The 18,094-nt window shown below is 41.7% G+C and overlaps 1 protein-coding gene across 3 annotated transcripts in view; it reads left to right on the top strand.

The window, feature by feature from the left end:
• CPED1 (cadherin like and PC-esterase domain containing 1) overlaps positions 1–18,094 on the top strand; it is a 406,802-nt gene that overhangs the window by 186,215 nt on the left and 202,493 nt on the right. For all 3 annotated transcript variants that reach the window (XR_012801651.1, XM_075599939.1, XM_075599938.1), the window contains exons 11-14: positions 3,111–3,283; positions 4,618–4,673; positions 5,570–5,599; positions 7,657–7,843. Coding sequence is in view for 2 of the 3 variants with exons in the window: in XM_075599939.1 (XP_075456054.1) it covers positions 3,111–3,283; positions 4,618–4,673; positions 5,570–5,599; positions 7,657–7,843 (446 nt within the window). In the remaining variant the exon portion in view is untranslated. The remainder of the gene's footprint in view (positions 1–3,110; positions 3,284–4,617; positions 4,674–5,569; positions 5,600–7,656; positions 7,844–18,094) is intronic.

Raw genomic sequence — 18,094 nt, 5'->3', positions numbered from 1 at the left:
TATACTATATAATACACACAGCAAAGGCTTCAATGATGATTTAGAGATGGTTTTTTACCTAGCATATATATTATGTTATATATTTAAGGTCACTTTCCCTGTAGCACTCCAGTTGGGCACTGTTGTGTGTGTTTGTGTGTGTGTTACTGTGTCCCTGGGTTTTGAACTTGCTAAAATTGTGTGTCTAATTGGAATTTGTTGGGAAGTCTGTGGCTCCTACTCTCAGCTCAAACTAAGAGATAGTAATAGTCATTGAGAGATTTCTTCCCCCAAGATAAAGAAGATAACCTTTGCTACAACAATAACCTTGAAAGTACATATACATATATTTTTGTTGCATTTATTTTTAGATCCATCCCCCCCACACCCCCCCCTTTGATTTATTAGGGCACTTCTGTTTTTTTAAACCAATTTTACTGCCGTCTCACACAGCACAAATAGTGCTTCAAATTGTAACCCCGTAGGCACTGCATAAGGACGTTGTATAAAACTGGTAGTGTAGGAACCTGCTGAAAGGGTTTACCTTGACGTGTCTGCAGGCTTAACATGTTTTGGCCAAGAGAATTAACTAAATGATCCATACTTATGAGAATACATATACTGAACTAAGTAAATTGTCACATGGGTAGTCCATTGGGGCTTCTTTGTTTACTGTCGTCAATGAGCAGCAAGGGGGCTACAGTATGTATGTACTAGAGGTGCTATGATTAAAGTGCAGCTTTTATTTTCAAATCATTTATTATGAATATTAGGAGTAGATAACCTTGGTTATGCCACCAGCACAAACATAATTAAGTTGCACAGTTCTTATGGATTCACAAAAAAAAAGATCAAACATTGATTGATTTTTAATCAGATTCCCACCTCTGGTGTAGTCTCTCATATACAGTTCCTCCCTATAACTGCAGATACAAACAAGTGAGAATAATACTGTATGAAGGATCGATCCAAGATGATGATATCCTTGTGAGAAAATAATTGTTCCTTTATTTGTAATTTGTGCGTTTCTTCTTATCCAGTATCCTATGAAATATCCGAAAAAACGAATCTCTTGGCAGTTCATTTATTTGTACTATAAACAATTCACTTGTTCCACTTTCCTACAAATCTGTTATTTACCTTAAATGTTTTTTTTCTTATTGTCCACAATCTCTCAGTTTAGTCTCAATAGAGTCTGGAGAAACAAAATGATACCGAATGACCAAAACCAATTTGTTTTTGTAAATGGGATTTATAACAGACAGCATGGATTCCGAATCACTTGAATTCCATTTACAACAAGCACTCTGGTGCCTAGATTAACTAAACCATACAAGTGCTTTTGCTCTCACTGCTATCATGAACTTCTTTAGTAGCTAGTAATACAGCCAAAATCCACTTGTGGCACTCAGTGAATCTTAGCGTGACAATTTTGGTACTTTAGAATTACCTAGAATATAACATGGCACTGTATGTGAAAACGTTTATACGGATGAGTCTGTGAAGTAAATACAGAACATATTTTTTATGGTGTGCTTTCTAAAAAAGACTTAAGCAAAATCTCTTTAATTTCATTTGCAGTCCCTAAAAATAACGTATGTATAAAGAATTGCAAAAAACATTATTAAATCGTGGCAGACAAATGCAATCAAGATTTTGAGACTTTTACATTTTATAAAAATGTTCCAGTCCTCCAAGAGCATGAATATGTTGTTATTGTTTTTGTAGTACTTCACTTGTTGGCCTGCTCCCCAGTTTTTAGTATGATGTGGTATGATACTTTATGCTCACATGTATTTTAAAGTTCAGCTGTGACCACAGATCAACTAAATAGTTTTCAGCTATCGAATCTGGTCATGTCTACAGATGTTTCTACTTATCAGATAACCGAAAACTTTACAGAATTCTTCTTATTTCTCCTGCAAATGCCCGAATGGTGAAGATCCATATCAACATTCACGTGGGCTTCATTAATAGTTCGTAAAATGTGAGTGATTTAGTATGAGTGCAGTTCTGTACATGGCCCACTATCTGGTTTACAAATACATCTTTCAGAAGCATTTCAAAGGTGCAGTTTCACTTACTTGGTCAAACTATTTTTTTAACAATGTGTCTATATGTTTCTCTTTTTTATTGTTGTATATTAAGAAAAAGATTGTTATTAAATACTTTGTGGGACTGTAACCTGACTTGCATTGGGATTTTCTAAGACCAATGTTGTGTGTCATTTACTGCACCGACACACTTTATTCGAGCAAATACCCAGTATGTACCTGGCAGATACCTGGAATGCGCCGCTCCTCACCTCTGACAAGCCCCGTTGCGTTTGCCTTCCCAGCCTGGGTTCATGCCTGGCTGACGGGCGGCTGATCTGTTAAATGATAATGATTAGGATTTAATAGGCTGCAATGCTTCGCGTGTCTACCAGATGGCATAAATTCATGAATTGTAATGCAGTATATATATATATACTGTGCAGTATTGCAGCCAGCGGGAATAAAATGCTTCAATCCCTGCTTGGAAAATACCTCAATGCACTCGGGCAGAAAACAGTCACAAACCTCAATACACCCGGGTATACCCGAATTCGTGGGACTAGCCGAGCTCGAATAAAGTGTGTCGCCAGTGTACTAACTGGGCCCTAACAAAAGCTGCATTGATTTAATTTCTATGGTATACACAAATACATCACAAGAAGCAGGAAGTCACGTTGGACAGGAGTTCCCAACCTTTTTTACACTGTGCAGCCCCTGCTAGAAAATATTTGTTCCGCTTACCCTTAATGAATATATTTTCTTGCCTACTTATCAGACTATTAGTAACACAATTATTGGACTAATCCCAGGCAGTATAGTGTCGTGAGTTTGTGGGGGGAAAACACACTTAATACGATTCCTAACTTCACCTCAGTATGTGCAGACTGCATGGGTGGTATAGCTGTCAATTACTGCAGGAGCTTTCAACGTCACGCCCCAAAATGCCTTTATACAGAATGCTATGGATGCAAAGCATTGCGGGGAGTGACTTTGGAAGCTCCTGCTGTCATTGAGAGCTATACCACCATTTTTACTAATGCCTTTGTATGTTGTCAGCCAAGTTAATTGCCAAATATTATTCTTTGTGTCTTACAGCTTTACCCTTCTACCTCGGCTAACGTAAGAATGTGGCTACATGAACTTTATCACAGGGTTGACCCAATAAAGAAACTGGGATCCATTTCAGCAATGCATTGGCTTCTTTCTGGCATACTTGAACACTTTCAGTTAATGAAAAATACAGCAACCAATTTTAATTCTACAGTAAGGTAGGTTGGCACTCTGGTTCTAATATCAATTTTGTACCAAGGTTTTTTGCTTTTTAAATCAGCAATCCTGTCCTTATTTGAATTGACTATTATTTAACATGATTAGAAATGGGTGCTCCGTTGAGCTGACAAATGTTATTGTCATCCAAGCAAACACCCTGGTTTCAAAGATGCATATGGTGATGGTGATAAAGCAGTGGATTTAGATGGGCACCCAATGAAACTTCACAAACAACATTGGGAATTCCTATTGGCCTGTGGTGTGTGTCCACGGTGACAGTGGAACAGCCCATTTGGTTTCCCTGTTCGGGTTTCAACATCACTAATTGACCCCACGGACACCTGCGGGGACCACCCAAGGGTCCCAGGACACCCCCGAGGGCCCCCAGATACCCACGGGGATGACCCTCGGACCCTCGGACCCCCGGACCCCCGCAGCCTCTGGTCTCAATCATGTGGGGGTAGAGGAGGTGGGTATTAGTGTTTATTGTGGGTAGCGGGGGTGGGTAAAGGGTGTATTTGGCCCTTGGTGGGTAGTGGGAAGGGTTAACCCCTTCATTGCCTTAGCGGTTAGCCGCTAAGGTAATGAAGTTGCCTGTAAATGCATGTTTATGGCATGGGATTCATGCTGGGGGTCTCCGGTGCTGATATTAAGGGGTATCAGCTCCAGAGACTCCCGGCAACAATCTGATGCAGAAAAAAGCATTTTTTTTTTCTAAGTCCTATCTCGCCGCTTTTCAGCAGGTTCTCACCACCTTCACGCCAACTTTTCCTGCGTGAGGATTTTGTGATAAACTCACCATTCTAGAACCTAATCACGACTACTAGAATTGCACGAGTTTCAGAACCTGCCGATAAGTGGCTTATTCATATAAATGTAATGATGCCCTTGATTTCCCAGAGGCTGTCACCATATCCACCCAATGAGCCTTTATGTTTTTAGGGGCAGAGTCATTGGGTTCATGAAAGCACCTCAAATACACAGATACATAACTGTATAAAACGTGCATCAGAGGTTGAACAGGGTCACTTCTGCTACACCCCCTAGATCTGCTTAATTTTCCGAAATTATAATGACATTTTGATACTGTATATCACATTATTCATTAACTCATGACGTACAAGCCTACTAATGATGATTTAATGGAAGGCATTATCATTTAATACCAGGCATTCTAATTTCCATTGTCCGACACCTTGAATGGAACTGCTTCCCTTGTTTGTGTTATAGCTGGATTTTGATGTATGGACACCTTTGCATGTTATGCTACAATATTTACAAGAAACTAAGATCAGATTATTATCTTCTTATTCAAATACTATTTTATTTACAGACACACATTACCAGAGACGGTAAAACGCGAACTAGAAGCCATTACCAGTATAAGAGGTTGGTGTTTTGTCATTGTCTTGTGATTAATATACATTTTTATTTCAGCTCTGAAGTTGTGGAAATGCAATGACTGGGCCCTGTAGTACACAATGCAAAATAATCAGCACCAATGCATAGAAATCTCTAGTGTTCGTTAATGCAGCAACACAACCTAATTGATTTGTTATAGAATAGATTCTGTGTTAAATAGTAGCAGAACCAGTGCACTCTGGCATCAAACGACTTCTCATTCAGTGCTAGAGGAGGTTTTGCATAATCCCTCAGATAACTTCCATTATAATGTTTTCTAGAATTTGCAATCAGACTGAACTGATGTGAACTTTGTGTCATAACAATAGCATTTTATGTTAAATTCCCTAGAGAATGTATTATATGGCTAAGCACATGAAAACATTTTCAACTCTCATAAATGTGTGAAGGAAGGTAGTTGGATCGATGAAACTATAGCTCCATGGGGGGAAAAAAGTCAGAACTCGCCAGCATTGAAACAATAAATGTGATTGAATCTTTAAATCTTAGTCACTTAAAGCAGCAATCCCAGCTGCTTATTTTCCTTTTTTTAAATGTAATCTTACCTGAACCGGGTAACACCATTGGCTGTAGAGGTCACCAATATAAATTAGCGACATAATAGGTTTTCTGTTGGCTATGCCATGACCCCAGGCAACCATATTGTTTCACCATTTGTCCGGTGGGTAGGCTCTCACTGCATCAGAACTGGGGGGATCCCTGGAAGTCAGAATATCACCCTGATTCAGGTAAGATCATTTAAAAATAATAATAATAATAATTTACCAGACATTGCTGCTTTAAAAGACTGTTAAAAATCGTTTTGATGTCTATACAAATAACATTACACGATATACGTTTACACAATGTGTCTTGTTTTGCAGCGGAGACCAAACAGACAAACTGTAGTAATGGTAAGTTTAATACCGCATATGAGTATATTTGTAAGTATTATGATCTGCTGTATGTGGAAGACAAACCTGAAATCCTGTAATTATGCAGTCATACATTTTTTTAAATAACCACATGCTTCTAAAATTATTTTGTCAGGCAACCTCACTGGGGCTACACAAACGCTTTGGATAACTTATTCAAGTGTATGTTATTCTATCACAATCAATTAATGTACACAGAAAACTGTTTCTTAACAGTAGACCTATAAAAGTAAAATTCATCAATTTGTATTTATTTCTATAGCAGGCACAACCGATATTACATCAATGTTTCTGACGTAAATATTGTTTTATTAGTTTAAAAACTATTTCCCATACAGTACATTACTTAGTACATGTAGTCTTTATATGGAGTTGCTACTGGTATCAAGCATCTCAGCAGGAAGGCTTTGGGTTTGGTCACTACTTGGCCAGATGGACCAGGGCAGTCTGTAATCTTGGTAATGATCAAGATTGCTGGCATATGTGCACTATCCACCAGGCTACCCAAGGAGGGTTTGGCAAGAGATTGCAGGCAGAATCCCACTTTACCAAAAAGGGGATTTATTGAACAGTGTTCGAACAGATTAACGTTTATTTATAAAATGTTTTACCAGGAAGTAATACATTGCGAGTTACCTCTCGTTTTCAAGTATGTCCTGGGCACAGAGTTATGATGACAAATACATGGTTACAAATACATAGTTACATTAAGTAAACAGGGTTATAAATTATATACAAGACATTGCATGCACAGTTAAAGATAATCCATAGTACAGGCATATGTAGCAGGTCATCTATTCCATACTTTATCAGGTCACTCCAGTTCCAGATGTGACTGTCCAGGGGCAAAGTCTCAGGATATTTAAAAGTTAAAAAGTGGACTCCTACCCCATGGATGAACTAGTGTAATGCCTTTTTAATGGTTGAGGCAGGGACCTATTGGAATCCCTCTATTCACTTATCTCCTTGTGTTCTGGATCTTCCTCATAGGTGGTCAGTGCTTTAGCCTCAGATGAAGCTGGCTAGTGGGACCACAACCCTGATCATTTCAGCATTGTGTTCCCCCTCTAGGTCTAACTTAGATTGTTCTTTCTCACTCTAGGGACGGCTCTATATCAAGTTGTACAAATTGACCTTTTACATTCCACTCTTTGCCATGTTAGTTCCAAGACTAACATACAGATACATTTCTTGTCTATATCTGTAACTCTGATTCAGATAATATGTAAATGTTTACATTTCACATATTCTATTGACACTATAAAATACATGAAGGCAGAATACTAGTCTTTAGATAATGATCAGTGACATTGTAGACAAAATAACGGTCAACTAAACTTCAAGGGATTATGTAAACATGGATTAACTCTGTTTCCTTAACCCTTTAACTTTCAAAGGTACCTTAAACTAACAATACGGCCCATATTTACTAAATGGTGCTGTTCAATAAGACACCTTCCAGGGCCAGAAGAAACTATCTAGCCAATTCAAAATAATATGCTGGAAGGTGTATGCCGGGAGCGGGATGGTGACATGAAATAGCACTGCTAAGTAAATATGGGCCTTACCCCAGGAATACATTCACTTTTCGATACTGGTTATCGCACCTCAATCCCACATTATTTGCCATTGACTTGAATAGCAGCTATTGAGAGATTATGAGCAATAAGTACCATGTATGGGAGGTTAGTGAATCTCCCCCTTAGTGTTAGGTTAATCACTTGAGTTCCAGGGACACCCCCAGTTTCTTGCAAAGCTTTAGCTGGCAAAGAGCTTTTTTTTATTAGCTATAACATTTACATACCTTTTACATGCATTTTTGGGAGCACTGACAAATTTGTCCCACTGTAAATTTTCACTAATGTTTAAAAAAAAAAATTATGCAGTAAAACTAATACAGTATACTGTATAATTAAATATCCAAATCCCATATTAAATAATAGTAAGGCAGATCAATTTAAAAATCATTATAATGTAGTTACAAGTTGTTAAATATTGAAACAATGACCATTTTCTTTGACTCTTTCTTGGAACAGACAATAATACACAATCTCACATCAGGCGTATCTTCAGCAGTCCTCAGCTGGACCTGACTCCTGAATTTAACCCAAAGATCAAAGAGTACTATGCAGAAGTGCCATTTGATGTAGTGACTGTGGAAATTGGTGCAGAGGCTGCCAACTGCAAGAGCCAAGTGCACCTGGTCGAGAGGGAAGGACCAAGGTACAGTATGGTCCTGAGCCAGTATTCTGTCATTCATAGAGTTGATGTATTGTACAGATAGATGTGAAAATACAGCTCAACCCCAATATAACGCTATCCGTTACAACACAAATCTGCTTATAAGGCGATGCAAGCGTGGTTCCCAATTTTCGTATTTATGAATACTTTACAACACGATTATTGGTGTCTTAAATAATTCATGGTACAATGCATACAATTGTACATTATTTCTAACGCAATCCACTTATATCGCAATGTGATTCTTTGGACCCAAGCACAGCGTTATAACAGGGTTGAGCTGTATATAACAACTAGACTTTTATTTATATATATTTATATTTATATATATATATCTCTCTCTATCTCTATCTCTATCTATCTATATATAATAAACAAGGAGAAAAAGAACCCCTATATTGGGAGCACTCAAATGGCTAATGATACTGATGTGAGATTATAGTATTAAAAACCTGATAAAGACACAATGTGCTGTTGTATAATGTATAGTTAATTGGGGTAAAAACAACTTTATTAGGAGAAATCCTGAATTAAAATAAATGTCCTTATTAATCAATCCTATATAAGCGGCGAATTAAAATGCGGTTGAGGTGGGGTGGATCAAGGGATATAATGATCCAATAAAGCTTCAGGCTATCTAGATATCCTCAATAGAGATTGGTAGGTATGTGCCAACTGATGGTCATAATCATGTGCAATATCACAAAATAGCTGTTGTAATCCTCCCCCTCTACCCTTCCCCCTTCCCCATCCCCCCCTTACCCTGGTTGTTTATATATATATATATATATATATATATATATATATATATATATATATATATATATATATATAGTCAGATAGAACAGTTGGCACTCCTGTAAGCACTATTATGCTGCAGGTGCATATCCCATATAGATAATATATTCATACGTTACCGTTCCGAGGTCTGGTAATCAAGAGACAGCACTCTGTTAGAATTACTTCAAAAGGTGTGTTAGTGAAAACAGTGATACATCAAAAAAACCCAGAGTGCTGGCTCTTGATTACCAGACCTCGGAACGATAACGTATGAATGTATTATCTATGGGATATGCACCTACAGTCTTGAAAATGCAAAGCAGTACAACCAACTTCACACTGATGATACCCATTAAGGTTTAAACATGTCTATGAATGGTTTCTCTGGCTTTGCATCTGATTCCCATGCTGTGCTTTAAAGCTGTGTTAACAGTGAGTATTAGTTTATTTGGGCTCCATGTAACAATGGTTTTTCAGACAAAAGGTGGCACATTGTGTACTCATTTGCATGTCATTTCTCAGAATCCCTTGCTGCAGTGGAAGCACTGTATGCTGGGGATAATGGTGAAGGGCAGGGTTGCAGACCTGTCAAAGACATGTGAATGTGCTCACAAGTGATCTTCTTATTTGATATATATATATATATGCCCTTTAGTACTAACAAACTCATACTTCTATTTCTAACCCTTTTGCTTTTTAGTTTATACCATGTTAACACATCTTGGAGCTGGATATCTTCTTGCCGCACTATTCTAATAAAGTCTTACACCAGACATTATAGTATAATAAAGTGGTTTATTTGCAGGTGGCAAACGCACAACGTTTCGGGGATCTCCCTTCCTCAGGTGTAATATTTACACCTGAGGAGGGGAGATCCCCGAAACGTTGTGTGTTTGCAACCTGCAAAACCCCCACTTTAATATGCTATAATGTCTGGTGTAAGACTCTATTAGAATAGTGCGGCAAGAAGATATCCAGCTCCAAGTGTAATGAGGTGGCAGAAGTGGGATCCCGGCCACTCTTCAACTGCCTGCCACTTACAAAGAATCGGACACCCACTACAATTATCTAAAAAGAGTGCAGTAAGATCTAAAACCTTTATCCTAAATCTTAACACATCTGTGGACAGCAACAGTATACATAATAGTCAAAATAAAGCTACAGAATGTAATTACATTAAGAAGCACTCCAACCTTTTTAATTATAATTCGATTCATTGAATGCATAGCAGGGATGCCGTCACCCACTACAGTCTATGTAAGAAATATTCATTTTTATGATGGAGCTTGTGCTTGGCTTATTTTAAGATTGGTTGAAGGTTTTGCTTGTGGCTATCATGAAGTATAGAATGTAGTTTTGCTACTTGGCAATAGCCATCATAAAGCAGCCCCAGTTTTTAAATTTACCTATTAGTAAAGAAAACCTATGTAAAATCTCATTGTGGCTCCAGGATATGGAAAACGGTCAACTGGCCCTATCATGTGTTTTCTCAGTTGTTAACCACTTGAATGCTAAATGGGTCAGCAACACATTTTAAAGGGATTAAGAGAGTAATTTAGAATGTACTACATATTGCTGTGTCTTGCTGTTCTATATTGTGTGATGCAAGGTACTGTAACACACAGTTAAAACGAGTGGAAGATAAGGCATAGCCCCATTTCTTAATCTAACCTAATACATTTACTGAGGCTATAGCCTCAAATCAAGAATTTCTGGGTGGAAATTCGGTGTATGGAGCTTGTTCCCAGTTATGACTGTAAACCTGATCTCACTTTATTGTATTAAGTTACTGTGGCGATATAATATATATATATAATAACTAATAATTAATTAAAGCTATGAATCCTTCAAGCAAAAAATGTTCCTAAAAAATGAATTCTTCAAAAATAGATATCCAATGTCATACCAAAAATGGACCTCTGGATAAATAGCCTTCTTAGGCTGTGCTTATTGTGCTGGCGACGGCGACGAGATTGATAACATCACCCGTCACCGTCGCCACTGGCGAACGTTGTAATTTGATTTTTAGCGACGTCGCTGGCGACAAGGCCAGTGACGTCACTAAAAGGGGCGGGCCGCGCAATTTGATTGGTTTAGAGACAGTCACATGTGGCGACTGTCTCTAAAAAATCTAATTTTCCCGGCTTCAAAATTTTTGGTCACTCCGTTGCCATCGCGCTTACTATAAGCACTTGCGATGGAGTCAATGTATTTGATTCGGAGCGACGTTGCGTCGCTGTCGCAAGGCACTATGGGCTCTATGCAGTAAGCACCGAAAAAGTGCTCTCGCCAAGTGTTCCCTATTGGCATTATTTTGGCGATTTGCCCTCACAGTATTCAGGAAGGGCCGAATCCCTGGCGAATCACTGCGAAAGCAAAACGCTGATGAGCTGGTGATAAAACAGCCTGTCTCCCGATAACCTGGCGATACTCCGTTTCTACCGATATGTGTTTGCAGCAGAGAGAGATCCGCCACTCTCTCTGCGCAAACATCGGCAAAATAAAAATATATCAAAACAATTTTTACTCAAAGTGTACATGTGTAGGGGGTCTCCGGAGCTGAACCGCATTGGTTTCAGGTCCGGGGACCCCCTGCTTCCCGAGATACAGGCCCCTTTATGAGGTGCCAGTATCCCTCTGCATTTCAATATCCCGATCACGTGACCGCGGAATGTAATCAAAGCAGAGGGATACCGACACCTCATAAAGGGGCCTGTATCTCGGGAAGCAGGGGGTCCCCGGACCTAAAACCAAAGCGGTTCAGCTCCGGAGACCCTCTGCACATCTACACTATGAGTAAAACACATATATAAATAAACAATCATTCCTTACCTTAGCAGCTGTCCGCTAGGGTAATTAAGCAGCATTAATGTATTTTTAATAATAGTGTGCGGGAGCAGGGGGTCCCCTGAGCTGAACCACATTGATTTGTTGATCAGGGACCCCCTGCTTCCCGAGTTACAGGCCCCAGTATGGGGCAGCGGATGCCAGTGTCGCCGCCATCTTTATAGAGCCCACGTCGCGTCTTGGACGCTATAAAGATGGCGGCGACATTGGCCTCCGATGCCCCATACCGGGGCCTGTAACTCGGGAAGCAGGGGGTCCCTGAGCCACAAATCAATGCGGTTCAGCTCAGGGGACTCCCTGCTCCCGCACAATATTATTAAAATACATTAATGCTGCTTCATTACCATAGCGGCTATCCCCTAAGGCAATGAAGGGGTTAAGGCACAATAGCATGTTTATTGGGGACAATTGCCCCCAATAAACATTGCAGTAAACAACATACACCCCCTGTGCCCCCAACAACCCCTATACCCACATTACATTTGTAGCCATGTGTAAAATTGGTGTACAGATCTCTCTCATGCTGACTGTAATCCTGGTAAGAAGGCAGGGTTGCCAGTAGTGATCACGGAGGTTTGCCCTCAAACCCCTGTGATGTGTCATATATGTAGCAAAGGAAGTGACAACGTGCTTTGTGTCCACTGTTAGTGACACAGAGGTGGGTCTTTCTGGAGCCTACAGTATATATTACACAGCACTCCCAAAAGTTAGAGATTCTTCTTTGGCTGCTGGTTCAGAGTTGGAGTTCAAGGTCTGCAGCAGTTCAAGTTTGTCTGTCAGAGTGGCCAAGGGACAATCTATTACACACTGTGTCCAGGGACCTGGCACAGCTGGTGTTCTCCCTTAGGGGAGAGGTGGAAGAACAACTCAATTAAAGAGACAGGAGGAACCTTCTGCATGGAGGGTCTCTACAAGATGTGCGGCTAAGTGTCGGCCGCTGTTATGGGCAGTCTGCCAGAAACATGTCAATATAGATGTCCATGGAAAGACCCTTCTTGCCTGTGAGTGGAGTTACTCAGGGAGAAGGTGCACTTAGGAGTTCCCCGTCAGAAACTCCTCCCTGCTACCATAGGGATCCTGATGGGGTGGATGCGCTTTACCAAATGTGAGTAGGACTCAGAACACTACCTCAGATGCCTGTCATGGTGATATCCCCATTACCAACCAGCGGGAGACTCAGGAGTCCTGTTGCCAGCAGGTGCACCACACTACATACATGTAATTGGGACAGTTTCTCACATATGGGGTCAGGATCAGACAGGCCCAGAGGGAAACACTGTTACACATATATCAAATTTTTGGGATGCACAGCAATGATACTAGAGGCCGGCGGTGGCCCTCGGGTGTTCCCCGCAGGCCTGCAGTACCAATTCCGTGCCCCCCAAAAAAATACAACAACACAAATACTTTACAATAAATATACCCCCCCTAACACATACAGTATAGTAATGTGCAAAATTACTATTATCCACATATAGATAATTGTGCATTTGCCCATTTTAAATACATAAAGTACAATAAATACATATACTACTCACCCTTGTACCCTCCCCCACTACCCCCCCCACCGCGTGAGGCCTAACCACCCTCACTCAATACCCAGCCGGGAGGCCTACCCACATACCCTTGGGGCCAATTCCCTCTCCCCCCACCCCCAGTATCCACAATAAAAACAATAAACTGCCCCCCCATAAATACATGATTTATTATTTTACATACAGGGTTAATACCCCAGGCCCACGGGAGTCCCCGGTGGGCCTGACGGGTCACCTCACAGACCTACAGTAGCCCAGCACCATTTTTCAAACAGGGTCTGGAGGCCTGTTGGTGGTTCCCGCCAGGCGCCATGGTCCACCAGGTGGTCTCCACGGGTCACCGTGGGCCACAATGGGGTCTCCACAGTAGGCCCGCGGATGTCTGGGGGGGAACGGGTCAGACCCACAGGTGTCTGAGGGGCCTCGGGTGGTTCCCATGGGGGTCTGGGGACCCACGGGTGGCCCTAGGGGTCCGCGGTGCCCCCACAGATGTGGGGCCACCGGTTCTTCCCCGCAGGTGTCCCCCGTGGACCCGGCAGCCTGGTAAACATGAGAAGCCAGAGGATACCACAGGTGGTCTCCAGAGGTCCCCCGCAGACCAAAAGGAACCAACCCTGTATGTAAAAAAAATAAACATGTCCTATACATTAAATACATAAATCCCCCCCCACCCACAGCACATACAGTACAATAATGTGCCAAATAACTATTATCCAGATAAGGATAATAAATTATTTGCCCATTATTAAACACATTAACTTGCATAATAAAATAACTAAAGTGCTACTCACCTCATCAATAAGAAGCCCCCTCGCCAGCAAAATCCTTGTCCTCCGTTGCCAACAAAATACATAGCCAATACATTGCAATTACATTCAGATATCAATTAACCCCTTAATCACCTTATCGGATAATAACCGCAAAGATAATTAAGGGGTTAAGCCATCCTGGCCCGATACCCACCTTCACCCATTCATTTGTACAGTGGCTTCATCATGCAAATATATATATATATATAGAGAGAGAGAGAGAGACTCCTGTGGCGGGTAGGATCTCGGTGGCCAGAACAGAAGGAAGCGAAGTAGGGGTCACAAGCAGGGGTCTGAGGCAGGTAGCGAAGTCAGGTAACAAGCAGAGGTCGGCAACGAGGAGACTGGAACAGGACAGGCGGGGCAGGACAGGTCCGGGAGCAGGGACTGAGAATGGGGAGCAGGGACTGAGACCGGGGAGCAGGGACTGAGACCAGGGAGCAAGGGACAAGCCAGATTACTAGCAAGGGCCTTTATTGTGAACAGACTACAAATAGAGGTACAGGTACAGGAACAGATCAGGAATCATAGACAGGCATGTGCATAGGAGTCTGACTTGAAGCAAAGGCAAAAGCAACAGACAGGAAGCAGAGCTATAAAGGACAGAGACAGGAGCAACAAGAAGACAGACAGGCAGACAGAGGAACCCAGAGAAAACAGAAGACATCAGCACACCCAGTGGACAAAGAAGAACTATGGCTAGGCAGGAGGTCTAGGAGACCCTGACATTACTCCCCCCTCTCAAGAGCGTTCTCCGGACGATCCTCCAGGCTCTTCAGGGAAACCTTGATGGAAGGCCAACTTAATGTGTACGTCAAGTGCTGATGGGAAATCTGTGAGAGGTGCATTTATCCTCATCACAAGAGCGTTGGCATCAGCATCAAGAACATTAGGCATAGCAAGGAACTTCACCCAGAATCCGTCTAACGTCATAGCAGGGGCATCGGGAACAGATACATCAGGCTCTTCACATGCGGCAGAGGGGACATTTTCACTTTCCGTTGTCTCTTTTTGTGACCAATATATCTCTTTTAGTTTTGGAATCTGGAACTTTCCAATGGATACGTTCAACTCCATTGCAGAGGCATGGACATCAGGAATGTGGGCATCAAGGACGGGTGCAGACTTTTCACATGAGTAAGTGGGAACATAGAATTCACGCTCCATGGTCTCCTCTTGTGACTGCCGTTTCGTGGTATCACCTAAATTCTCATTAAGACCAGCTATTTGATTTTTCAGCTCTTGAAGCTGTCCTTCTGCACTTCTTTTCCCACTCAATGCAGTTGTCAGTTCGGCTTCTTTGGAGTTGAGTCGCGACTCCAAATCTCCCAGCTGACTCAGAGTAAAGCTTAAATATGTTTAATCTTCTTCATTTCTGATCTGCAGCTGCCGGTACTCCTCCCGGGCATTGTCCAGCTCCATCTGCAGCCGGACCTTATCACGGGCAGTGTGGTCCAAGAATTTGCAGGCATCGGCCATTTTGACCTCATAGCGCTGTGTCAGGCCAGCCACTTGACAGACAGACACCTTCTCTCTCTCCTCCTTTTTGGCAAGCTGTGTCTTGAGCTCAGCGATCTGCGCCTGCAGCGCCGTGAGCTGCTAAGATGTGTGTTCAGCTGCTAGCTTTAGCTCTTCCTCCAGCGAGGCTCTGGTTATGCTCAGTGTGGCCTTCAACTCCTCATGCTGTTCTTTGGGGACACACTGGGTACTCAAATAATCTTGCAGCATCTTTATTTTATAGGCAGTCTGGAAACTTTCTTCCTGCAGAACTCGCTGCTTTTCTTCAGCATTCACCCATTTCTCCTTGGTGTCCTGCAGATGTGTACGCAGTTCTCGCAGCTGACTCTGCAGCATATTTTCTGCTTGTGTGCGCCGCTCCAGGGAGACACGTTCTTCTTGCAGCACTCTTTCTGCATCCTGCAGTGCTGTCTGCACGTCTAACTTTTCCTGGGCCAACTGTTTCTTCTCCTCTCCTAATTCATGGAGTTTCTTATCTCCTTCACTGACTTGGACATAGAGATTCTTGCACTCTTGGGTTACAGTTTCAAACCTGATATTTAACCCTTCGAAGATTTCTCTCAATGAACATAGTTCTGTGTTGAAGTGGCAACTCTTCTCCTTAGAGGCTTCCAGCTCTGTAGTAAGCCTGTGAACGTCTTTCTGAGATGCTTCCAGTGCTGCGTCAACTTGAGCCATGAAAGTCTGGTACTGGGCAGAATCAGCGTAGGCCTTCTCCAGCTTACTTGACAAGATCAACCTGTCATTCTCCAACTGATATTTTTCTTTTTCCCAGTCACCCTCTGCTTTTTCCAGCGCTAATTGCATCCTTGACTTTTCTTCTATCAATAGTCTCTTCTCCTCTTCTGATTCATGGAGTCTTTTATCTCCTTCACTGGCTTGGACAGAGAAGTTCTTACTCATTTTGTTTATAGTTTCAAACCTACTATTTAACTCTTCGGAGGCGTCTCTCATAGAACGTATCTCTGTTTTCAAGTAGCATCTCTCCTCCCGAACGACTTTTGAAGTAGCAAATCTCCTCCTGGGAGACTTTAAGCTCTGTATTAAGCCTGTCAATTTCCTTCATAGAGATTTCCAGGAATTCGTTACTTTTAGAAGCGAGGCGCCGATTCTCAGCAGCATCAGTATATGCCTTCTCCAGCTCACCTGACATGACATCCGGGTCACTCTCCAACTGCTCTTTTTCTTTCTCCTGGAGAACACACTTAGCAATTGCTGAAGATAGACAGGTTTGTAGTGCAGAATTGGCTTCTTGCTCCTTATCTAAATGTCCATAAAGACAATCAATCGCTTTCTGTGCAGCTTGAAGCGTCTGAGTAGGGGCATCTTTCTTTTCTTCCACTAATCTTGGGATACGTCTGTGAGTTGCCTTAAGCTGCAGCATATCTCTTTCATCAAATGCAGACTCTGAGGTTACATTTTTATTCTTAATTCCTTCTGCAACTTCCACAGTAATGCCTCCCTTCTTTTTCTTCTTCTTCCTTGCTTTGAGAAGTTCTGAAGAATTAGTGGTACTGTGTTCACATTTACTGCTCAAGACTGTTTGAGTGGGAGCGATAATTAAACCACACTTCCCAAGAAACCAGTAAAGAGGAAATGTGTTTTTAAAACAGAAGCATTAGAATGAACAACAGGAATATTAGACACAGAGAGACACAAGATAGGACAGCTGACCTTTTGAGACTTTAGCATCAGTCACAGAGATTTATAAATGCAAGGAAAACACATAGACAGAGAAACCTGTAGTTATATCTGAAACTTTAGAAATCAGGCGTAGGGATATTATACAGACAGAGAGAACCTGCAGTTACATCTGAATCTTTAGACATCAGGCGTAGGGATATCATATAGACAAAGAAAACCTGCAGTTGAATCTGAAACTTTAGAAATCAGGCATAGAAATATCATAGACAGCAGGAAACTACTACAGAGAAAACTTGCAGTTAGATCTGAAACTTTTGACATCAGACATAGGAATATCAGACAGAACCTTGAAGTTAAATCTGAAACTTTAGATATCAGGCGTAGGGATATCATACAGAGAAACATGCAGTTAAATCTGAAACCTTAGATATCAGGCGTAGGGATATCATATGTTGCAGAGAAACAAACTTTAGGGGAACTTGCAGGTAAACCTGAAACCTTAGAACCAATCATATGAAAAACTACAGATTGCAGGAAAAATCACAGTATGCAGTAACAAAATAATAGAAGTACTCTTGTCTTTTGAAATGGGAACCCTGTGAACAGCAGTGGTCCAACCAGTGATGCAGAGACAAGCCTTATCCAGGGAAGGAAAAAGTCAGATTCTAAAAGGTGGCAACAGGTACTGCAAGGGTTAACCCAGGCACTGCACAAAATAAAAATCTCAAAGAAAAGTGCACTAGTCTCTGCAGCAACAGTTCTAGTCTCAGCAAAAATGTTTTTTCGTTATGAACGCAATAATTCTTGCAGAACACTAAGCAGCAAAAAAAAACCTTCCCAACTGGGATTTCCAAAAAAGAAACGAAAGTTCTTATCTTCAACCATGCGGATGTGGTCTGCTGCAGCAGGCAGGAAAGGGTGCAGGCAGAAGAAGAATCTGTTCCAGCGAGATCCAGAAGTGGCCTTTGCTTTCTGTCACGAGAGACTCCTGTGGCGGGTAGGATCTTGGTGGCCGGAACAGCAGGAAGCGAAGTAGGGGTCACAAGCAGGGGTCCGAGGCAGGCGGCAGGTAGCAAAGTCAGGTAACAAGCAGGGGTCCG

Source organism: Ascaphus truei, chromosome 5 (assembly GCF_040206685.1).
Source record: "Ascaphus truei isolate aAscTru1 chromosome 5, aAscTru1.hap1, whole genome shotgun sequence".
Classification (NCBI taxonomy): domain Eukaryota; kingdom Metazoa; phylum Chordata; class Amphibia; order Anura; family Ascaphidae; genus Ascaphus; species Ascaphus truei.
Note: the sequence above shows the minus strand (reverse complement) of the source record. Positions and strands in the feature narration are given on the sequence as shown.